This window comes from Notolepis coatsorum (assembly GCF_963971535.1).
Source record: "Notolepis coatsorum genome assembly, chromosome: 7".
NCBI classification, from domain to species: Eukaryota; Metazoa; Chordata; class Actinopteri; order Aulopiformes; family Paralepididae; genus Notolepis; species Notolepis coatsorum.
Genome location: NC_140171.1, coordinates 178,921,905 through 178,946,758, shown reverse-complemented (window position 1 = coordinate 178,946,758; position 24,854 = coordinate 178,921,905). Strand labels below are relative to the sequence as shown.

The 24,854-nt window shown below is 48.4% G+C and overlaps 1 protein-coding gene across 1 annotated transcript in view; it reads left to right on the top strand.

The window, feature by feature from the left end:
* Window positions 1–24,854, top strand: part of abca7 (ATP-binding cassette, sub-family A (ABC1), member 7) — a gene marked incomplete at its 3' end in the record, with an annotated part of 264,520 nt that overhangs the window by 168,636 nt on the left and 71,030 nt on the right. The window contains 4 exon segments of the mRNA XM_084318477.1: window positions 998–1,143; window positions 2,983–3,107; window positions 21,207–21,311; window positions 23,896–24,097. Of these exon segments, the coding sequence (XP_084174603.1) occupies window positions 998–1,143; window positions 2,983–3,107; window positions 21,207–21,311; window positions 23,896–24,097 (578 nt within the window).

Genomic DNA, 24,854 nt, shown 5'->3' with positions numbered 1-24,854 from the left:
TCTCCAGCGTCACACCAATACATTAAAACAGGTATCTCCAGCGTCACACCAACACATTAAACAAGGTATCTTCAGCGTCACACCAACACATTAAACAAGGTATCTTCAGCGTCACACCAACACATTAAAACAAGGTATCTCCAGCGTCACACCAACACATTAAACCAGGTATCTCCAGCGTCACACCAACACATTAAACCAGGTATCTCCAGCATCACACCAACACATTAAACAAGGTATCTTCAGCGTCACACCAACACATTAAAACAAGGTATCTCCAGCGTCACACCAACACATTAAAACAAGGTATCTCCAGCGTCACACCAACACATTAAACCAGGTATCTCCAGCGTCACACCAACACATTAAAACAAGGTATCTCCAGCGTCACACCAACACATTAAAACAAGGTATCTCCAGCGTCACACCAACACATTAAACAAGGTATCTTCAGCGTCACACCAACACATTAAACAAGGTATCTCCAGTGTCACACCAACACATTAAACAAGGTATCTCCAGCGTCACACCAACACATTAAACAAGGTATCTTCAGCGTCACACCAACACATTAAACAAGGTATCTCCAGCGTCACACCAACACATTAAACAAGGTATCTTCAGCGTCACACCAACACATTAAACAAGGTATCTTCAGCGTCACACCAACACATTAAAACAAGGTATCTTCAGCGTCACACCAACACATCAGCTGTCTTTGATAGGACGGACTGGGTGAATTGACCAGAATCCTTGCCATTCCTTTTTATATCAGTAGATAACAATAATAGCAGATCACAATTGATCCTATCATTAAAATCCACCTGTTAAATATTCTAAAACAGATTCTACATTTTAGCATTAGCGTTGGGATAGAACAGCCATCGTCATTCAGGAAGATTAACTGACCAACAACATCTCTCTCTCTCTCTCTCTCTCTCTCCCTCGCCTGGGGCCTGCCTCTCCTGTCTCGTCCTGGGTCTTTCCTGCCCCACAGAACCCCAGGAGACAGACCTGCTGAGCGGGGACGGGTGTGGAGGGATCCCCCTTACCGGCTGGTGGCTGACCTGGCAGCAGATGAGGGCGCTCTTCATCAAGCGCTGGCTGTACGCTCGACGCAGCCACCGAGGATTCTTCGCTCAGGTGGAGGAGGAACACTGCTGTCTTTTAGCTTAGCTTAGCTTAGCTTAGCTTAGTTTAGCTTATCTTAGCTTAGCTTAGCTTAGCTTAGTTTAGCTTATCTTAGCTTAGCTTAGCTTAGTTTAGCTTAGCTTAGCTTAGTTTAGATTAGTTTAGCTTAGCTTAGTTTAGCTTAGTTTAGCTTAGCTTAGCTTAGATTAGCTTAGCTTAGCTTAGCTTAGCTTAGCTTAGCTTAGTTTAGCTTAGTTTAGTTTAGCTTAGTTTAGCTTAGTTTAGCTTAGTTTAGTTTAGTTTAGCTTAGTTTAGTTTAGCTTAGCTTAGTTTAGCTTAGCTTAGTTTAGCTTAGCTTAGTTTAGCTTAGTTTAGCTTAGCTTACCTTAGTTTAGCTTAGCTTAGCTTAGCTTAGTTTAGCTTAGCTTAGTTTAGCTTAGCTTACCTTAGTTTAGCTTAGCTTAGCTTAGTTTAGCTTAGTTTAGCTTAGTTTAGGTTAGCTTAGCTTAGCTTAGTTTAGCGTATCTTAGCTTAGCTTAGTTTAGCTTATCTTAGCTTAGCTTAGCTTAGTTTAGCTTAGCTTAGCTTAGTTTAGCTTAGATTAGTTTAGTTTAGCTTAGTTTAGCTTAGTTTAGCTTAGCTTAGTTTAGCTTAGCTTAATTTAGCTTAGTTTAGATTAGTTTAGCTTAGCTTAGTTTAGCTTAGTTTAGCTTAGTTTAGCTTAGTTTAGCTTAGCTTAGTTTAGTTTAGCTTAGTTTAGCTTAGCTTAGTTTAGCTTAGCTTAGCTTAGCTTAGTTTAGTTTAGCTTAGCTTAGTTTAGCTTAGCTTAGTTTAGCTTAGCTTACCTTAGTTTAGCTTAGCTTAGTTTAGCTTAGTTTAGCTTAGTTTAGGTTAGCTTAGTTTAGCCTAGCTTAGTTTAGTTTAGCTTAACTTAGTTTAGTCTAGCTTAGTTTAGCTTAGCTTAGTTTAGCTTAGCTTAGCTTAGTTTAGTTTAGCTTAGTTTAGCTTAGCTTAGTTTAGTTTAGCTTAGCTTAGTTTAGTCTAGCTTAGTTTAGCTTAGTTTAGCTTAGTTTAGCTTAGTTTAGCTTAGTTTAGTTTAGCTTAGCTTAGCTTAGTTTAGCTTAGTTTAGCTTAGCTTAGTTTAGCTTAGCTTAGCTTAGTTTAGCTTAGTTTAGCTTAGCTTAGCTTAGTTTAGCTTAGCTTAGCTTAGTTTAGCTTAGCTTAGTTTAGCTTAGTCTAGCTTAGTTTAGCTTAGTTTAGCTTAGTTTAGCTTAGTTTAGCTTAGCTTAGTTTAGCTTAGCTTAGCTTAGCTTAGCTTAGTTTAGTTTAGCTTAGTTTAGCTTAGGTTAGCTTAGTTTAGCCTAGCTTAGTTTAGTTTAGCTTAGCTTAGTTTAGTTTAGCTTAGTTTAGCTTAGTTTAGCTTAGTTTAGCTTAGCTTAGCTTAGCTTAGTTTAGCTTAGCTTAGCTTAGTTTAGCTTAGCTTAGCATACTTTAGTTTAGCTTAGTTTAGCTTATCTTAGTTTAGTTTAGCCTAGTTTAGTTAGTTAGTTAGTTAGTTAGTTTAGTAGTTTAGTTTCTTGCTCTTTCCTTCAAAATAGAGTGTTGTGTCTTATCACCTTCATAGATTAGTATTTGATCTGGTTATTGTAGTTTAGTTTGGTTAGTTTGGTTTGGTTTGGTTTTGTTTCTTTCTTCTGAGTGTTGCGTCTTATCACCTTCATAGATTAGTATTTGATCTTGTTGTTATGGCAACAACCCCTAACACCCCCCCCCCCTCCTTCACCTCTGCAATTTAATTAAACTTCAATGAGCAACTGATGACGAGTCTGACGGCGTGTTTCTGTCCCTCAGATTGTGCTTCCCGCTGTGTTTGTGCTGATCGCTCTGCTGTTCAGCCTCATCGTCCCCCCCTTCGGGAAGTACCCGGCACTGCAGCTACAGCCCTGGATGTACGGAGAGCAGTTCACCTTCTTCAGGTAGGATGTACGGAGAGCAGCTTCAGGTAGCATGTACGGAGAGCAGCGTCAGGTAGGATGTACGGGGAGCAGCTTCAGGTAGCATGTACGGAGAGCAGCGTCAGGTAGGATGTACGGGGAGCAGCTTCAGGTAGGATGTACGGAGAGCAGCTTCAGGTAGGATGTACGGAGAGCAGCGTCAGGTAGGATGTACGGGGAGCAGCTTCAGGTAGGATGTACGGAGAGCAGCTTCAGGTAGCATGTACGGAGAGCAGCTTCAGGTAGCATGTACGGAGAGCAGCTTCAGGTAGGATGTACGGAGAGGAGAGCAGCGTCAGGTAGGATGTACGGGGAGGAGAGCAGCTTCAGGTAGGATGTACGGAGAGCAGCGTCAGGTAGGATGTACGGAGAGCAGCTTCAGGTAGGATGTACGGGGAGCAGCTTCAGGTAGGATGTACGGAGAGCAGCTTCAGGTAGGATGTACGGAGAGGAGAGCAGCTTCAGGTAGGATGTACGGAGAGGAGAGCAGCTTCAGGTAGGATGTACGGAGAGCAGCTTCAGGTAGGATGTACGGAGAGGAGAGCAGCTTCAGGTAGGATGTACGGAGAGGAGAGCAGCTTCAGGTAGGATGTACGGGGAGCAGCTTCAGGTAGGATGTACGGAGAGGAGAGCAGGTAGGATGTACGGAGAGCAGCTTCAGGTAGGATGTACGGAGAGCAGCGTCAGGTAGGATGTACGGAGAGCAGCTTCAGGTAGCATGTACGGAGAGCAGCGTCAGGTAGGATGTACGGAGAGCAGCTTCAGGTAGGATGTACGGAGAGCAGCTTCAGGTAGCATGTACGGAGAGGAGAGCAGCTTCAGGTAGGATGTACGGAGAGGAGAGCAGCTTCAGGTAGGATGTACGGAGAGGAGAGCAGCTTCAGGTAGGATGTACGGAGAGGAGCTTCAGGTAGGATGTACGGAGAGCAGCGTCAGGTAGGATGTACGGAGAGCAGCTTCAGGTAGGATGTACGGAGAGGAGAGCAGCTTCAGGTAGGATGTACGGAGAGGAGAGCAGCTTCAGGTAGGATGTACGGAGAGGAGAGCAGCTTCAGGTAGGATGTACGGAGAGGAGAGCAGCTTCAGGTAGGATGTACGGAGAGGAGAGCAGCTTCAGGTAGGATGTATGGAGAGGAGAGCAGCTTCAGGTAGGATGTACGGAGAGGAGAGCAGCTTCAGGTAGGATGTACGGAGAGCAGAGCAGCTTCAGGTAGGATGTACGGAGAGGAGAGCAGCTTCAGGTAGGATGTACGGAGAGGAGAGCAGCTTCAGGTAGGATGTACAGAGAGCAGCTTCAGGTAGGATGTACGGAGAGGAGAGCAGCTTCAGGTAGGATGTACGGAGAGCAGCTTCAGGTAGGATGTACGGAGAGGAGAGCAGCTTCAGGTAGGATGTACGGAGAGCAGCTTCAGGTAGGATGTACGGAGAGGAGAGCAGCGTCAGGTAGGATGTACGGAGAGCAGCTTCAGGTAGGATGTACGGAGAGCAGCTTCAGGTAGGATGTACGGAGAGGAGAGCAGCTTCAGGTAGGATGTACGGAGAGGAGAGCAGCTTCAGGTAGGATGTGCGGAGAGGAGAGCAGCTTCAGGTAGGATGTACGGAGAGGAGCTTCAGGTAGGATGTACGGAGAGCAGCGTCAGGTAGGATGTACGGAGAGCAGCTTCAGGTAGGATGTACGGAGAGGAGAGCAGCTTCAGGTAGGATGTACGGAGAGGAGAGCAGCTTCAGGTAGGATGTACGGAGAGGAGAGCAGCTTCAGGTAGGATGTACGGAGAGGAGAGCAGCTTCAGGTAGGATGTACGGAGAGGAGAGCAGCTTCAGGTAGGATGTACGGAGAGGAGAGCAGCTTCAGGTAGGATGTACGGAGAGCAGCTTCAGGTAGGATGTACGGAGAGGAGAGCAGCTTCAGGTAGGATGTACGGAGAGGAGAGCAGCTTCAGGTAGGATGTACGGAGAGCAGCTTCAGGTAGGATGTACGGAGAGGAGAGCAGCTTCAGGTAGGATGTACGGAGAGCAGCTTCAGGTAGGATGTACGGAGAGGAGAGCAGCGTCAGGTAGGATGTACGGAGAGCAGCTTCAGGTAGGATGTACGGAGAGGAGAGCAGCTTCAGGTAGGATGTACGGAAAGGAGAGCAGCTTCAGGTAGGATGTACGGAGAGGAGAGCAGCTTCAGGTAGGATGTACGGAGAGCAGCTTCAGGTAGGATGTACGGAGAGGAGAGCAGCGTCAGGTAGGATGTACGGAGAGGAGAGCAGCGTCAGGTAGGATGTACGGGGAGGAGAGCAGCTTCAGGTAGGATGTACGGAGAGCAGCTTCAGGTAGGATGTATGGAGAGGAGAGCAGCTTCAGGTAGGATGTACGGAGAGCAGAGCAGCTTCAGGTAGGATGTACGGAGAGGAGAGCAGCTTCAGTTAGGATGTACGGAGAGGAGAGCAGCTTCAGGTAGGATGTACAGAGAGCAGCTTCAGGTAGGATGTACGGAGAGGAGAGCAGCTTCAGGTAGGATGTACGGAGAGCAGCTTCAGGTAGGATGTACGGAGAGGAGAGCAGCTTCAGGTAGGATGTACAGAGAGCAGCTTCAGGTAGGATGTACGGAGAGGAGAGCAGCTTCAGGTAGGATGTACGGAGAGCAGCTTCAGGTAGGATGTACGGAGAGCAGAGCAGCTTCTGGTAGGATGTACGGAGAGGAGAGCAGCTTCAGGTAGGATGTACGGAGAGGAGAGCAGCTTCAGGTAGGATGTACAGAGAGCAGCTTCAGGTAGGATGTACGGAGAGGAGAGCAGCTTCAGGTAGGATGTACGGAGAGCAGCTTCAGGTAGGATGTACGGAGAGGAGAGCAGCTTCAGGTAGGATGTACGGAGAGCAGCTTCAGGTAGGATGTACGGAGAGGAGAGCAGCTTCAGGTAGGATGTACGGAGAGCAGCTTCAGGTAGGATGTACGGAGAGGAGAGCAGCGTCAGGTAGGATGTACGGAGAGCAGCTTCAGGTAGGATGTACGGAGAGGAGAGCAGCTTCAGGTAGGATGTACGGAGAGGAGAGCAGCTTCAGGTAGGATGTACGGAGAGGAGAGCAGCTTCAGGTAGGATGTACGGAGAGGAGAGCAGCGTCAGGTAGGATGTACGGAGAGGAGAGCAGCTTCAGGTAGGATGTACGGAGAGGAGAGCAGCTTCAGGTAGGATGTACGGAGAGGAGAGCAGCTTCAGGTAGGATGTACGGAGAGGAGAGCAGCTTCAGGTAGGATGTACGGAGATCAGCTTCAGGTAGGATGTACGGAGAGGAGCGCAGCTTCAGGTAGGATGTACGGAGAGGAGAGCAGCTTCAGGTAGGATGTACGGAGAGGAGAGCAGCTTCAGGTAGGATGTACGGAGAGGAGAGCAGCTTCAGGTAGGATGTACGGAGAGCAGAGCAGCTTCAGGTAGGATGTACGGAGAGGAGAGCAGCTTCAGGTAGGATGTACGGAGAGCAGAGCAGCTTCAGGTAGGATGTACGGAGAGGAGAGCAGCTTCAGGTAGGATGTACGGAGAGGAGAGCAGCTTCAGGTAGGATGTACGGAGAGCAGCGTCAGGTAGGATGTACGGAGAGCAGCTTCAGGTAGGATGTACGGAGAGGAGAGCAGCTTCAGGTAGGCTGTACGGAGAGGAGAGCAGCTTCAGGTAGGATGTACGGAGAGCAGCGCGCGCACACACGCACAGCTTGGACTGACCTGCAAACCCCCCCCCCCCCCCATCATTCATTTCATATGATCATATACCCTAACCCATATTATCATACGTAACTTCATATACATTATCAAACATACATACATTCATCTTATCATACATACATACATTCATCTTATCATACATACATACATTCATCTTATCATACATACATACATTCATCTTATCATACATACATACATTCATCTTATCATACATACATACATTCATCTTATCATACATACATACATTCATCTTATCATACATACATACATACATTCATCTTATCATACATATGTAGTGGGTGCTATGGACATAATTCACCATTAGATTGTTTTGATGTATTGATGGGGCACTGTCACTTTAATGAGGTTGGTTGGGGGTTGGGCTTAGAGAAGACGCGCTGGTGGAATGTCATTCATAAAATGTTTTTGGTGACGCGGAGCTGTCAGAGTTTAGCGCGGCATAGATCTGACAGCTGTCACTTGTGCTAAGAAGATAATAAATGACACACTACTTACTTGGTGTGGTTGCAAGATAGAAATTGTGCGTCTCTCCTTTCCGACGATTTCTACAGTGGTGACCCTGTTATACGTTTTGAAGACGCTTCCGCGGCAACATGTCTACGAACGCAGTTTCACTGAAATTACCTGAGTTCTGAGAGTCGTCAGCCTCGGCATGGTTTGCGCAAACGGAGGCACAGTTCGAGCTGCGTGAGATTACCTCGGATACAACAAGATATTATTATGTGGTGTCAGCCCTGGGAAGTTCGACAGCCAGCAGAGTGGTGAGCCTCCTAAAGAACCCTCCGGCTCGAGATAAATATCTCACGATCAAGTCTCATCTGTTAAAGACATTCGAACTTTCCGATACCGAGCGGGCCAGCCGATTGTTTTCTTTGCAAGGGCTCGGTGATAGCAAGCCATCGGAGCTCATGGATAGGATGCTGGATTTATTGGGAGAGCACAAGCCTGATTTCCTTTTCATGCAACTTTTCCTGCGTCAGCTGCCTTCTCCGGTTCGGGCCGCTCTGGCCAACACCACTATAGACGATTGCCGCGCTCTGGCCGAGGAGGCTGATAAGTTTTTTTTGGCTGGTCAACAGCACTGTGCAGCGGCAGTTTTCCCAACCCAAGCCTTTGTTTCACCGCCGGGAGACTGGAACTTCACCGCCGCAGCGACAGCCCCTCGCCAGCAGCGTGACGCGAACGCGGGGCTGTGTTATTATCATGCACGGTTTGGACCTAAAGCCAAGCTGTGCCGCCCGCCGTGCAGCTTCAGTGGGCCGGGAAATGCCCGGGCCGGCGCTCGTTAGTGGCCATGAGCGTCGGTCAGGCTGGCAGGCTACTGTTTGTCCAGGACACCATCTCCGGGCGGCGTTTCATGTGCGACACGGGCGTGCAGAGGAGCGTCTTGCCGGCTTCTAGAGTGGACATCCTATCCGGCGGACACGGACCCCCCATGGAGGCCGCCAACGGCACCCCCATCCGCACATACGGCACCAGGTATGTCGAAATGTGTTTTAGTGGCCAACGGTTTGGCTGGGACTTTATCACAGCTAATGTAGCCGTCCCTCTTCTAGGCGCTGATTTTTTGTGTGATTATGGACTGTTAGTGGATGTTAAAAATTGCCGCTTAATTGATGCCATTACATTCTGCTCTTATGCTGGTGCGCTTGGGGGTGCAGACTCCATCAGACTCTCTAGCATGCTCTCCGCCGCAGATGAGTTTCAACACCTTCTCGCCGAGTTCCCGGGCCTCACGCGGCCCACGTTCTCATCATCTACAGCCAAGCATGGAGTGGAACATCATATCGCCACGACCGGCCCTCCAGTCTATGCCCGGGCTCGGCGCCTCGACCCGGTCAAGCTCAGCATTGCCAAGGCAGAGTTCGAGAACATGGAACGCCTCGGCATTGTCCGTCGCTCCGACAGCCCATGGGCCTCCTTCCTCCACATTGTCCCCAAGCCGGGAGGCGGGTGGCGCCCGTGTGGGGATTACCGCCGGCTCAACGATGCTACGACGCCGGACCGGTACCCAGTCCCGCACATTCAGGACTTTTCTGCCCGCCTTTCAGGGAAATTAATGTTTTCCAAGGTGGACCTTGTGCGTGGGTATCATCAGGTGCCCGTCCAACCGCTGGATGTCCCCAAAACAGCAGTCATAACTCCATTTGGACTATTTGAATTTCTGCGCATGCCATTCGGCCTCAAAAACGCTGCACAGACGTTCCAGCGCCTTATGGACTCTGTGCTACGAGACTTGGATTTTATTTTTGTATACTTGGATGATATCCTCATAGCCAGCGCCTCTAAGGCTGAGCACATGTCCCACCTCAGGATGCTTTTTGAGCGGCTAAATGAGCATGGACTGATAATCAACCCGGCCAAATGCCAGTTTGGGCGGTCGACCATTGACTTCCTGGGGCACAGAGTCACTAAAGAGGGAGCGGTCCCTCTTCCCATGAAGGTGGAAGCGGTGATGAATTTTCCCCGGCCGCCCACGGTTAGGTCACTGCAGGAGTTTCTCGGAATGATCAACTTTTATCACCGCTTTATTCCCCAGGCGGCTCGGATTATGCGGCCGTTGTATGAGGCCCTTAGGGGTAAAGCGCCAAAACATGCGGTCGACTGGTCTGCTGAGAGAGACAAAGCTTTTCTGGATGCCAAGGCTGCCCTAGCCAACGCCACCATGCTGGCACATCCTTCCTTTAAGGCCCCAATCTCCATCACCACCGACGCCTCAGATTTTGCCGTGGGCGCAGTGTTTGAACAGTGGGTAGGCGGGGCTTGCCAGCCGCTCGCTTTTTTCAGCCGCCAGTTAAGCCCCAGCGAGCGGAGGTATAGCACCTTCGATCGGGAGCTCCTCGGCCTCTACCTTGCCATCCGCCATTTTCGTTTCCTGCTGGAGGCCCGCCAGTTCACGGCCTTCGTGGATCACAAGCCGCTGACGTTCGCCATGGCCAAGGTGTCTGAGCCATGGTCCGCCCGTCAACAGCGACAGCTCTCATATGTCTCAGAGTTCACTACTGACATTCAACATGTGGCAGGTAAAGCAAACCTTGTCGCAGACTGCCTCTCCCGGGCTGTAGTGGGCGCCATCCACTTGGGGCTGGATTACACCGGTATGGCGGCGGACCAGGCTACCGACCCTGAAGTGCAGGATTTCAGGTCAGCCACCTCAAGCCTGCGGTTAGAGGATGTGGTTTTTGACAGCGCTGGCACCACACTCCTGTGTGATGTCTCTATGGGACAGGCCCGCCCCATCGTTCCCACAGGATGGAGGCAGCGTGTTTATGACGCTGTTCACGGCCTCTCCCACCCGGGAAAGAAACCTACGCAGAGGCTAGTGTCCGCCAAGTTTGTCTGGCCTGGGCTTAGAAAAGATGTAAGAGACTGGGCTGACTCCTGTTTGGAGTGCCAGCGCGCTAAAGTGTACCGTCACACCAAGGCCCCCCTGCAGCACTTCCCTGTACCTGAAAGGAGGTTCGACCACGTGAACGTTGACCTAGTGGGCCCCCTGCCCCCCTCACACGGCTTCAGTTACCTCTTTACTATGGTGGACAGGACTACCCGTTGGCCAGAGGCAGTTCCACTGTCAGGCACGACGTCCGCCGAGGTGGCCAGAGCCTTTATTGGAACCTGGGTCGCTCGGTTTGGCACTCCAGCCGACCTCTCTTCAGACCGGGGCCCACAGTTCACGTCCGAGCTCTGGAACACGGTCGCCAAGAGCCTGGGCGTGAAGCTACACCGGACTACGTCATACCACCCGCAGGCCAATGGGTTATGCGAGCGCTTTCACCGCTCAATGAAAGCAGCACTTCGGGCCAGCCTTACTGACAGCGGCTGGGTCGACCGGCTCCCGTTGGTCATGCTTGGTCTCAGGACGGCCCCCAAGGAAGACCTTCAGACCTCCTCGGCTGAGCTGGTTTACGGTCAGCCTCTGCGGGTGCCAGGGGATTTCATCCCTAACATTACTGCCCCCTGGTGTGCAGCCCAGCAGCGGACAGCACTTCTGGAGAAGGCTAAGGTATTCACGCCGGTCCCCACCTCACAGCACGGCCTTCCCCGGTCGCACGTCCCTACAAGTCTGCAGTCAGCGGAATATGTTTTCATCCGTCACGATGCCCACCGGGACCCCTTGAAACCTCCATACGACGGTCCGTTCCGTGTCCAGGAGGCTGGAGACAAGTACTTTGTGGTGGACATGGGCGGGAAGCTGGAACACATTTCCATAGACCGCCTTAAACCGGCTCATGTGGACTTGGGCAAACCTGTTGGACTGGCCCAGCCCCCACGGCGGGGACGACCCCCTACCTTGCCCAGTCTTCCGAGTAAGGCCCACGAGACCCCCTCGCCACCTATCCTGTGCCCGAGTGGCCGTAGGGCCCTTAAGGTTTTCCCTACAGCGGTGCCGGCCGCTACAGGGGTCAGGCGGAGCCGTTATGGCAGGGTTCTCCGCCCTCCTGTTCATTGACTTCTTTTGTTATGATGAATTCTGGGGGGACGTATGTAGTGGGTGCTATGGACATAATTCACCATTAGATTGTTTTGATGTATTGATGGGGCACTGTCACTTTAATGAGGTTGGTTGGGGGTTGGGCTTAGAGAAGACGCGCTGGTGGAATGTCATTCATAAAATGTTTTTGGTGACGCGGAGCTGTCAGAGTTTAGCGCGGCATAGATCTGACAGCTGTCACTTGTGCTAAGAAGATAATAAATGACACACTACTTACTTGGTGTGGTTGCAAGATAGAAATTGTGCGTCTCTCCTTTCCGACGATTTCTACACATACATACATTCATCTTATCATACATACATACATTCATCTTATCATACATACATACATTCACTCATTATCATATATACCTACATATACATTATCAAACATGCATACATACATTCATTAATCTTATCATACATGCATTCATACATATTATCATACATTCATATACATTCATATACATATATTTATTTATTGGGTTATATTTATGTATTTATTTATTGGGTTGTTGTGGGGGGTATTGGTGTTGCTGGTTATTTGGTATGTTAACTCTTTAATTGCCAGACCTGAGATATCGTTTTTTCTTTTATTCGATATTTTTTGTATTCATTATTCATCCACTCACCTCAGTGTTGCCATATGAAAGGATTTTGAGATCGCCAAAGTGCAATACCGGCTGCATCCTGCCAGATGGCAATGTCGCCCCCCCCTTTGAAACCTTATATCTAACTCTGTGTTACACTAATGTCTCCGGGCGATATATTTAGACGGAGCCGAGTAAGTCCCTTCATCCGACCACTTCGAAAGGCATCTGGCACATTCGATCCATAAGTTGTGCCAAATTATGTCCGGGACCAGATGGACACCAATACTGGAAATCGCAATCAGACAATTGGAATATTCTTTTTGGATTACCCCCGACCACAGGTAAGGACTATCTGACATCAATTTCAGCTTGATCCCACAATGTTTTGATACCGATCCAGCTGATCAGCGTTTTTAGTGTTCAATACGAATGTCGTTACTGGCAATCAAAGCATCAGAAACGACCCCCCCCCCCCCCTTTCATGCATTCATGATGAAACATAATACCCATTATATACATTTGATTTGGAAATAGTAGCGTGTCCAGGCAAGAAACGCCAACACTTATAGTAGAATTCACGTTGCGCTCTATAACTCAGCCTTTCGGGAATTATCCCGGATCACTCTGAAATTATACTTATATTCACCACGGGATAACACGCGAACGTATGCATGAAAAAATGATCTCTTTTTTGCATCTTGGACGGAAGAAAGTCACCATATGACCATAGTATTGTCCCCATAGCTATAATATAGAATATAGATATAGCTCTACAAACATAGTGACGCACAGTGAAAATATGTAATGGAAACCTGGTACGTTAGCTACAAGGCCAAGGCTAATAGCTGGCACTGAATGAGTGCATAGGAAACGGTTAATTAATTGATGTGTAGCACCTGTTTTAGTCTTGTTGATTAATTATGCGTGGCACCTGTGGAGGGGGAGGAGTCCAGGTGTTCATGAGGGCTGCGTGCCCAAGGAAGTGGGTTCTTGCCCTGCATCAGTGACAGTGAAGGTGACTGAGGGAAGCGCTGTGTCTGTTAGTCTGTGTGTCTCTGTGTCGGGGCTTCACCAGATAACGGTTTCAAAATGAGTAACTAGGGAGGCGCCGCGCAGTCAGTGTTGTCTCAGTCTGTCGTGATGACGTTATTGTGGAACACATCTGATAGACCAGGTAGTATATAGAGTATTTTGTTAGTTTGATTATGTCACTTGTTTTGAACGCCACCTTCTGCACCTTGGAGGCTGGGCAATAAAAGCAACATCAACACCTTTTATTCCGACTACGCCATCATTTGTGGGAGTTTGGAGGGGAGAGAAAAAGGACCCCGTCACAGGTGTCCACTGCTTCAGTGTATCTGAAATGATACTATAGTATAAACATCTCAAATACCCACAGAATCACAGTATTTGATTAATTAAAACGACTAACCTCTGTACTGTCTTACGAGTGTGCACTCTGCTACTAAGGAATCTACCTTGCCTATATTATTACCTACTATTCAATTAAAAAAACGTTATTAGTCCCGCAAGGGGCAATTTAAGGCATGAATACGGCAAACGGCTGCACTTCTACACATCCGAGACAGAACAAGAGACATACATGACACTGTTAAAGCACAAGAGACATGACACTGTTGGAACAGGATCCTTATATTGTTGATCTGTCAAGTCTAATAAATAAATTCGGTCAGTACAAAAAAAAAGTGCACTTTCGTAAAAAAAAATTTTTAAATCAAGGGGTCAAAGGGTGCATATTAGTGAACTGACCATTCCTTGCACTGTGGCCATTCACCAGTCGAATGGCCTCTGGAACAAAACCAAACGTCCTTCTGTTTGTTTTACAGGCAGGCTGTCTAAAGCGCTTTCCTGACGGCAACAGGTCAAAACACACATGAAGGACATGTGTGGAGTCGCTAATTATCTTATGTGCTTTCTTGAACACTGTTAAACTGTACTAGGGATCTTTGTGTTTTGCCGATAACTTTTGTAGCTAAGGTTGACAACACCTTGCAGTTTGTTCTTGTCTCTTTGACACTATGATTATGCACTCAAGTCTGTAGCACTCAAGTTGGAGTACCCTTCTTGCTGACTTGTTGTACAGAAAGCGTCAGCTACTGTAAATTGATTGATTGATTGAAAACTTTATTAACAGATTGCAGAATGGGTACAATACAGTACAGCTCAATACACACAATTGTTAAGGGGATGCAGACCAGAGAAAGACTTTCGTCTTGTTTACATCAGGGTCCCCCATTTTCAATTCATCAGGACATATATGACATACATGACATACAGATAGTCAGTACTGCTACATCTATAGAGAGAGTCAACAGCTTCAAGTACCTCGGAGCCTACATATCCGAGGACTTGACATGGACCACACACATTAACAGTGTGGTGAAGAAGGCACGACAACGCCTCTACTTCCTCAGGCGCCTAAGGAAGTTCCAAGTCAGCCAGAAGATCCTTAAGAACTTCTACTCATGTACAATAGAGAGCATCTTGACCGGCAACATCACCTCCTGGTTTGGGAATAGCACTGCAAAAGACCAAAGCAGACTACAAAGAGTGACACGTTCAGCCGAACGCACAATTGGAGGGGGGCTCCCCACCCTCCAGAACATTTACTACAAGCGTTGCAAGGGCAAGGCTAAGAGAATCATTAAAGACTCCAGTCACCCGAACAACTGCCTCTTCGAACTGCTGCGGTCAGGCAAGCGATACAGGAGTCTCAAGGCGAGCACAGAAAGACTCAGAAGTAGCTTCTATCCCCAGGCCATCAGGCTGCTAAACGAACAATGAATGAACACTACACAACAACAACCACCAAACGCACATAGCACACACATCCACACGCACACACTCACTTTAAACAAACACACTGTAGCACCCACTCCACACACTTTATAGCACACACCCACTTTAAACAAACACACTGTAGCACCCACTCCCCACACTTTATATTTATGGATGAAGGATTGCACTACAACTCGTACACCTTACTGTAAATTGTACCTAAAATTGTACCTCATCCCATTTCTGCTTTGCACTAGATAGTACTGTACATTAGTACACTGCATAGTATTGTGTATTGTATATTATATGGTAACTCAGAACATTGTACATATGTCTATACCGAACACTGTGACCTCATTTTCTTCTTCTAAATTCATGCTATATTATGTTATTATGTTATTTGATACTATCTTGTCTAGCACAGTCTCTGGAGCGTAACAGTAAGAAGCATTTTATATGAAAGTATTCTGTACTTCTGTATGACAACTATTAAAGAACTTGAACTTGAACTTGAACTATACATTTATGACATACCAGATTTGCAAATACAGTACTGTTTGTGATACAGAAGGAGTCAGGAAAAGGGAGTATATACATTTGACGTAGAAACTGTACATTGGAGGAGGTTGGGTGGGGGGGGTTGGGTACACTGGGATATTGACAACCATACTGGGTAATCTACATTGGAGGTGGTTGGGGGGGGGGCACACTGTATATACAAGCAAAACTGTACATTGAGGGGGGGGGGGGGGACACTGTACAAACAAACAAAATTGTACATTGGACTATTGACAAAACCATACTAGGTAAATGACTGTACATTGGAGGGGGTTGGGTTAGGATATTTACAGGGGCCAGTGTTGAATTGCAGTCTCCCGTAGGTGTCCCTTGAGAGAGGTTTTGAAAGTGGGTAGTGATCCACATTCCTTTACAGCTTTGGGTAGGGCGTTCCACATTGATGTGGCATAATTGCGAAACGTGTTTAGTCCCTTATTTGAGCCGAATCTGGGTTTAACATGATTTGTGGAGCTCCCTCTGGTGTTGTGATCGTGGTATTCACTGACCTTTGGGAAGTATTTTGACATGTACATGGGTACCTTGGTCGCGTAGTGTATCTTGTAGACCAGGCCCATTGCAAGTTGCTGTACTACTGCTGTCGTCTACTCTAAGCCATCCTAGGTTACATGTAAATTACATGTTACATGTAAATGTAAAGAAATCTAAGATGCCATGCTTACTTCAGTAGCATGTCTTCTTCTCTGTGAAGTTGCTCCATTGTGCCCTAATATAAGATAAGATAAGATAAGATTTATTGATCCCCTTGGGGAAATTCAGGCATCATAGCAGCATGGGGGAGGGGGTACGGGCAGAGTAAAAAGTTACCAAGGAATTCCTTCGTAACTCGATTTACGTACCTATTCAGCATTCTCGAACGGCTTCATTCTGTATATTCGTTGTAGGATTTACGAACTCAAAAAGGCAGTCGTAAGTCGGACAGACCGGTGTGCGCCCGTGTTTTTAAAATACAAATAATAATAGAATAAAATAGAATAGATAATAAAATAGACATGATAAAAGTACTAAGATAAAATACAATACAATGCTAAGCTTATAAATTAAAAGGTAATGAGTCCTATGTACACTACTATACATTATACAGTTATACTCTGTCACTATGCTATACTACCTATACTATACAGTTATGTTTTCTTTTTTCTTTAAAGTGACCTTTTTTCTTTCCTTTAAAGTGACCTTTTCTTATGTGTTTAAAGTGACCTGTGGTGTGTTTGTGTGTGAGAGAGTGCAGAATGTGTGTGTGTGTGTGTGTGTGTGTGTGTGTGTGTGTGTGTGTGTGTGTGTGTGTGTGTGTGTGTGTGTGTGTGTGTGTGTGTGTGTGTGTGTGTGTGTGTGTGTGTGTGTGTGTGTGTGTGTGTGTGTGTGTGGAGAGTTCAGTGTTCAATGTTCTGATGGCCTGGGGGAAGAAGCTGAGCCTGAGTCTCTCTGTTCTCGCAGCATGTGACCGTAGGCGCTTGCCTGACCACAGCAGCATGAACAGGCTGTTGTTGGGGTGGTGGGGGTCTTTCATTATTCTGCAGGCTCTGGATTTGCACCTCTTGTTGTATAGAACCTGCAGGGGTGGTAGTGCAATACCCGTAGTACGCTCTGCTGAGCACACCACTCTCTGTAGGGCCTTCCTGTCCTGGGCCGTGCTGTTTCCAAACCAGGCATCTGATCTGACACGAGAAACCGAGGGCTTTCTCAGTAGCCATCCTGGGTCGAATCCGAGCACGAGTGCCCCAAAATAAGTGTGATGAGAATGCTCCGCTCTGCCACCGGGGACGCTGATTCGCCCCATGCCGGGACCACTTGAAAAGGTGGTTTTGGGTGCGAGTCAGCGTCGCAGACGACAGAACGATCGCAGATGTGCAAACAACCTGTACCAAAACACGGAAGAGGCTTGCTGTAACAAGAGGTTCTGTTGGTGCTAACCTGCTTGCCCAGAATAGAGTTGTATTCATACTTCAATTTTAAAATATTATTTAGGTCCGTTTGGGATTGTAGTCTGTTGCATTTCAGCCGAGCGCTTATGTCTCTCTCTCTCTCCCTCGACAGCAGCCAACTTAGTTAAGGTGGTATTGAGAGGGCACATTATATCTAGTCCTGATGGGGTGAGCCCAAAGGTAGTCAAAACCTGTGCCTCTCAGCTGTGTGATGTGCTCCAGTTCATATTCAATATGAGCCTGAGGCTGCAGAGAGTCCCGACACTGTGGAACACCTCCTGTGTGGTCCCTGTCCCTAAGTGCCCGCGTCCCAGCACGTCCAAGGACTACAGGCCGGTGGCTCTAACCTCTCACATAATGAAGACCATGGAGAGGTTAGTCCTGGAGCAACTCCGCCCGGTGACCAAACCCCACCTAGACCCACTCCAGTTCGCCTACCAGCCCCGACTGGGGGTAGAGGATGCTGTCATCTACCTGCTGAACCGAGCCTACACTCACCTAGACAAGCCGGGGAGCACTGTGAGAGTCATGTTCTTTGACTTCTCCAGTGCTTTTGATACCATAAGGCCTGGGCTGCTGGGTGAGAAGTAGGAGGCGATGCAGGTAGAGGCCCCCCTGGTGTCCTGGGTTGTTGACTATCTGACGGGCAGACCACAGTACGTGCGCCTACGGAGCTGTGTGTCAGACAGACTGGTCAGCAACACCGGGGCCCCGCAGGGGACAGTCCTCTCTCCCTTCCTCTTCACCGTCTACACCAACGACTTCCACTATCGGTCAGAGTCCTGCCACCTTCAGAAGTTTTCTGATGACTCTGCGATAGTGGGATGTATAAAGGACGGTGATGAGAGGGAATACCGGGAACTGGTAGTGGACTTTGTCACATGGTGCGATAAAAACCACCTGCAGCTAAATGTGGCGAAGACCAGGGAACTGGTGGTGGAGCTGGGGAGGAGGAGGAGTGCACCTGTGACCCCCGTTTCCATCAGGGGAGTCGATGTGGACATGGTTGAGGAGTACAAATACCTTGGTGTGCACATCGACAACAAACTGAATGGGTCAAAACACGCAGAGGCACTGTACAAGAAGGGCCAGAGCCGACTACTTCCTCAGAAGGCTGAGATCCTTCAATGTCTGTACAAGGATGTTGAGGATGTTCTATGAGTCGGTGGTGGCGGGCGCCTTCTTGTACACTGTGACCTGCTGGAGCAGCGGACTGAGAGCAGGGGACACAAACAGGCTGGATAAGCTGGTCAGGAAGGCCAGCAGCGTGGTTGGGGTGGAGCTGGACTCCCTAGCGAGGGTGGCGGAGAGGAGGAGCCTTGTTAAGCTCCAGGCCATCAGGGAAAACCCCTCCCACCCACTATACACAGACTTGGCTGACAGGAGGAGCATGTTCAGTGCTAGGCTCACACTACCTAAATGCAGCACTGAATGGCACAGGAAGTCCTTCATTCCAACAGCCATCAGACTTTACAATGCATCACTGTGCCTCACTGCATCACTGAGCACAGAGTGACAGTTACCATCTTCCTGGACTTCCTGGTTTTTGAAACAGCACTGTGCAATATTACGCATACTGTAGACTTCAGTATATTTTTACTGTATTTATTTACTGTATATTCGATTCCATTTTTATTCAATTTTATTCTATTCTTATTCTTAGGCAATTTGATTTGTTTTGTTATTCTTATTTGTGACTTGTTCTGTCTAAATGTTTAATGTTGAGCGATTTGCAGTGTAAAATTTCCCTCTGGATAACAAAAGTATTTCTATTCTATTCTATTCTACCTTAACCGATTCGCGGCCAACCACGTATATATACGTGATAAGCTTGTTTTTGTTTTTATTCCATTTTAATATCCCGGATGTTGTCACGGAGCTGTATTTTGGCTGGAAAAGGCATATTGGGACTCCTAAAGTGCAGTACCGGCCAGATCCTGGTATTGGCGCTGTCTCGAGAATGCCGTTTCCCCTGTTACAGACCGGGTGTCATTTATTTTTTCGCTCCGGGTTAGCTTTTCTGTTAGCCTAAAGCTATGGCTTCACCAGATCGCCTGGAATACTTTTTGCGACGCCGAAGTCAGTATGCAGTAAAGGAATATAGCATCAGCCAATGGACATATCGATCTACCAGATGGGGATCAAATAACTGGGAAATTCTTTTTGGAATCCAACCGCCCACAGGTAAGAGCGATTTGACGTCAATTTCAGTCTGATCGGGCCTTGTTCTCATAGCCATCCACCCGGTCAGCGTATGATGTTGCAATAATGAATGCCGTTATTGGTAATCAATAATCAGAAACGACTTCCCCGCCCCCCCCTTTCATGCATTCATGGTGGAACATGATACCGATCATATGCATTTTGATTTTTAACTCTAGCTTGTGTATGGCCGAAAAGCCAATCGATTTAACGTTATTAGCTTAGTGCCCTATAACTAGCCTTGCAGGAATTACCCCAGACCATTCCGGTATATAGTTCATATTCACAACGCTATACAACGGAAACGTATTGATGAAAATTTGTTTTCTTTATGGCATATTGAAGGGAAGGTTTATACTGTCAATTGACAATGACAATGGACACGTAGCAATAATATAAAATATAGATTTAGCACTACAAACAACCTCACGCACAGTGAAAACTTGTAATGAAAAGCTGGCCTCATAGTCCAATCCCAATGGCCCTGAATGTGTTAAGGCTCTCTTCACTTCTCACAGTCAAGAAGAGCACTCGCAAATATCACTGTCACAACCTGCTGCAAAATATCATCGTGCACGCTCCCACGTGCGCGCCCGTATTCCGATCCGTGCAATAATATTCACGGGGGTATGTCTTGTCATGCGAAACAAGTTCCCAATGCATTATCCCGTGGGATTATGCCCCCCCGCGGCGAAATTAATTAGTCCCACAGAGCCATACGTCAGCACACAGAGATGATAGCGCTGCCGGTAAAGCACGTCATTCTATCCCGAAATGCTTTAATCGAGAGCAAGAAGGGTTGAAACGGCAGCTATAGCCAACCAACTAGGTGCATACGCCACCTGCTGTATTGCAGTGTTGCTCTCCTCTTGTGCTTGGGAATGAAACGAGGTTGTAGTGTGAAAGCAGGCCAGAGGGGCGAGTGGGGGGGGGGCTATCGCTCTCGAGGACGGAGCAGACCAACCGTTCCTAATGAGAGGACAGAGAGGACAGAGAGGGAGGGGGTGGGGCTTAGTAAGAGATGTGATTGGGCCAGCCCAGTGTCAGTATAGAAAATTAACAAAAAAAATTGGCGCGGCTGGGTAGCGCAGCGGACTAAGCGCTCGCCTACCAGCTCAGAGACACTGGGATCCAGCTGTCAGCGGTACCTCCGGCTTGGTCAGTCGTTCCTACGAACACAATTGGCAGTGTTAGCGGGTGGGAAGCCGGTGGGGTATGAGTCCTGGTCGTTGTAAACAGCGACTCCTACTGGTCGGTCGGGGCGCCTGTTCAGCAGGGAGGGGATCTCCCACGCGTTACACTCCCCCAGTGAGAGTCCTCGCTGTCGGGTGAAAAGAAGCGGATGGCTGACTCCACATGTATCGGAGGAGACATGTGGTAGTCTTCTCCCTCCCTAGGCCAACAGTAGGGGGCAAAAGCGTGCAACGACCAGGAAGGGAATTGGCATAACGACTAAATTGGGATGGGAGCAAAAATACGGAAAAAATGGGGGAATAAAGTAGATTAAAAAAAAATATTAACACTTTAGTAAATTTGTTGGTACAAAATTTTTACCAAAATATTAGGTACTTACGAATATGTTCGAGAATGAGGACCATTACACTATTCTCTTCAAGACTTAAGAGTCCTTCTTCACAGCGACTCATTTAGGCCATCATATTTGACAGGTGTTAGTTATTACGTGTGCCCTCCCATTCGCTCAACACATTGGTCACACTCACCTCTCAAAGGCCTCTCATCTACTCTGTTACAACACGGTGACCCACTTCTTCTGTGGTTTTGTGTTTGTAGCAACGACGCCCCGGGGAACCCTGCCATGGAGACCCTGCTGGGGGCGCTGTTGGACCGACCAGGCTTTGGAACCAGGTGCATGGAGAAGGAGGAGGACAACAACACGTAAGACACGAGAGAGAGAGAGAGAGAGAGAGAGAGAGAGAGAGAGAGAGAGAGAGAGAGAGAGAGAGAGAGAGAGAGAGAGAGAGAGAGAAATACACATAACATACATAGCTTTTTTCTGTGTTTTTCTCCCGTCCCAATTTAGTCGTTATGCCAATTCCCCCCTCCCCTTCCTGGTCGTTGCTCGCATGTGCCCCCCACTGGTCGGTCTAAGGAGCCCTGAAGTCTATCAGATGCTTCCTCCGAGACATAGGAGACAGCCAGCAGCCTCTTTTCACCTGGCAGCGCGGACTCTCATTGCAGGCGAGTGTGCACCTGTGCAGGCGCCCTGACCGACCTGTAGGAGTCGCTGTTTACAACGACCAGAATACCACCCCACCGGCTTCCCTCCCGCTGACTCTGCCAATCGAGCCAGTATGACGGCCGGCCCAAGCCGGAGGCAACGCTGACAGCCGGATTCGATACATAACATACATAGCTTTCAAAGTCATCCTGACAGTTTTATTTCTACCCCCGTCATTCAGCTTCTATTGCCCCCAGGGGAACTGAACACACCAGCTTCTATTGCCCCCAGGGGAACTGAACACAGCCGCTTCTATTGCCCCCAGGGGAACTGAACACACCAGCTTCTATTGCCCCCAGGGGAACTGAACACAGCCGCTTCTATTGCCCCCAGGGGAACTGAAGAAACCAGCTTCTATTGCCCCCAGGGGAACTGAAGAAACCAGCTTCTATTGCCCCCAGGGGAACTGAAGAAACCAGCTTCTATTGCCCCCAGGGGAACTGAAGAAACCAGCTTCTATTGCCCCCAGGGGAACTGAAGAAACCAGCTTCTATTGCCCCCAGGGGAACTGAACACAGCAGCTTCTATTGCCCCCAGGGGAACTGAACACAGCAGCTTCTATTGCCCCCAGGGGAACTGAAGAAACCAGCTTCTATTGCCCCCAGGGGAACTGAACACAGCAGCTTCTATTGCCCCCAGGGGAACTGAAGAAACCAGCTTCTATTGCCCCCAGGGGAACTGAACACAGCAGCTTCTATTGCCCCCAGGGGAACTGAACACACCAGCTTCTATTGCCCCCAGGGGAACTGAAGAAACCAGCTTCTATTGCCCCCAGGGGAACTGAACACAGCAGCTTCTATTGCCCCCAGGGGAACTGAACACAGCAGCTTCTATTGCCCCCAGGGGAACTGAACACAGCCGCTTCTATTGCCCCCAGGGGAACTGAACACAGCCGCTTCTATTGCCCCCAGGGGAACTGAAGAAACCAGCTTCTATTGCCCCCAGGGGAACTGAACACAGCAGCTTCTATTGCCCCCAGGGGAACTGAACACAGCAGCTTCTATTGCCCCCAGGGGAACTGAACACACCAGCTTCTATTGCCCCCAGGGGAACTGAAGAAACCAGCTTCTATTGCCCCCAGGGGAACTGAACACAGCAGCTTCTATTGCCCCCAGGGGAACTGAACACAGCAGCTTCTATTGCCCCCAGGGGAACTGAACACAACAGCTTCTATTGCCCCCAGGGGAACTGAACACAACAGCTTCTATTGCCCCCAGGGGAACTGAACACAGCCGCTTCTATTGCCCCCAGGGGAACTGAACACAGCCGCTTCTATTGCCCCCAGGGGAACTGAACACACCAGCTTCTATTGCCCCCAGGTGAACTGAAGAAACCAGCTTCTATTGCCCCCAGGGGAACTGAACACAACAGCTTCTATTGCCCCCAGGGGAACTGAAGAAACCAGCTTCTATTGCCCCCAGGGGAACTGAACACAGCAGCTTCTATTGCCCCCAGGGGAACTGAACACAGCAGCTTCTATTGCCCCCAGGGGAACTGAACACAACAGCTTCTATTGCCCCCAGGGGAACTGAACACAACAGCTTCTATTGCCCCCAGGGGAACTGAACACAACAGCTTCTATTGCCCCCAGGGGAACTGAACACAACAGCTTCTATTGCCCCCAGGGGAACTGAACACAGCAGCTTCTATTGCCCCCAGGGGAACTGAACACAACACCGTTCTCTAGGGGTGGGGGAAAAAATCGATACGTAGTAGTATCACGTTACTTTGCGTGGCGATACTGTATCGATACAGGGACGCCAAGTATCGATATGTAATTATTTATTAAAAAAATATATATATATATATATTGTATTTTTTTTTGTATAAGGAAGTTGCATTGTTCATTTCAATGCCTGTAATAGTCCAGTAGTCCACACACATGTGCATTCAGTTAAGTTGGAATATGACTGTAATACAAACAGTTCAGTTTGTCAGGTACATGCAACACAGACTACAGTGTTGACATCCGTCTGCTTGAGAAAATACCATGTTCTGCAATAAAAATTATTGAAGTGAGATGAACAGACTGAACTTTATTTTATTAGATAAAACATGTTGACACAGTTTTACTTTGCAGTTGAAAAAAAGGTAACAAATCGCAATATATCGCAATATTAATATCGCAATACTCAGCATATCGCAATATATTTAGTATCGCGATACTATCGTATCGTGACTCAAGTATCGTGATGGTATCGTATCCTCTGGTGATGCCCACCCCTGCCATTCTCCCTCCAGGACCCCCAGGACCCCCCGGTGTGAGGGCGTGGCGGGCGATGTGTTCGCACGGCCCCAGATCCCATACGCCACCTGGCAGGTCTTCGGCCGGGGCAACTGGAGCCGGGCGCGGCCCTCCCCCGACTGCCAGTGCAGCACCCAGGACGTGCGCAGGATGCTGCCCGACTGTCTGCGAGGAGCCGGCGGACTGCCCCCCCTACAGGTCAGGAGGAAGAAGACACACAAACACACACACACACACACACACACACACACACACACACACACACACACACACAGACTGCCCCCCCTACAGGTCAGGAGGAAGAAGGCACACACACACAGACTGCCCCCCCTACAGGTCAGGAAGACACACACACACACACTTTTGAAATGTTTATTCATGTCCACATGACAGGGTCAGATATAATATTCTCTGAGACAGCCACTGCCTCAGAGTTAGACCCCACCCACTCCAGGGTAACATCAGCCCAGCAGCACATGTCATTAAGGTCCGGCCAGTCTGACCACACACCGACCACAGCCAGGAGAGCGACTGTCCAGCTTTCCATTCGGCTTTCTCTTGAAGCCTAGGAAGTTAGGGTCGGAACCACGCGCCAGGGGGACCTTACGTCTTTTTAGGTCCAAGAAAAGAGAAGAACGGGCGAGCGTTCTCACATACTGGTCCTCACTGTTCAGCATATTCAACAGATGGGAGAGCCGTGTAGCAATATATGCCCATTCAAAATTGGGAACACCCAGACCACCCTCACGTTTACTGTGAAATATAATGTTGCGTGTTGTATGTTGAGGCCAGTCCATTGTCTCACTAGGTTTTATCAGTCAAATCATGTAGTGATTTCCGTGGAATGTGTACATTGGAGAACAGGTGTTGTACTTTGGCCAGTGCCATTACTCTGATTGCCTCAAGTTTCACGATGAGTGGAAGTGGTGATGCATGAATTAAATCAAGTCTGCTG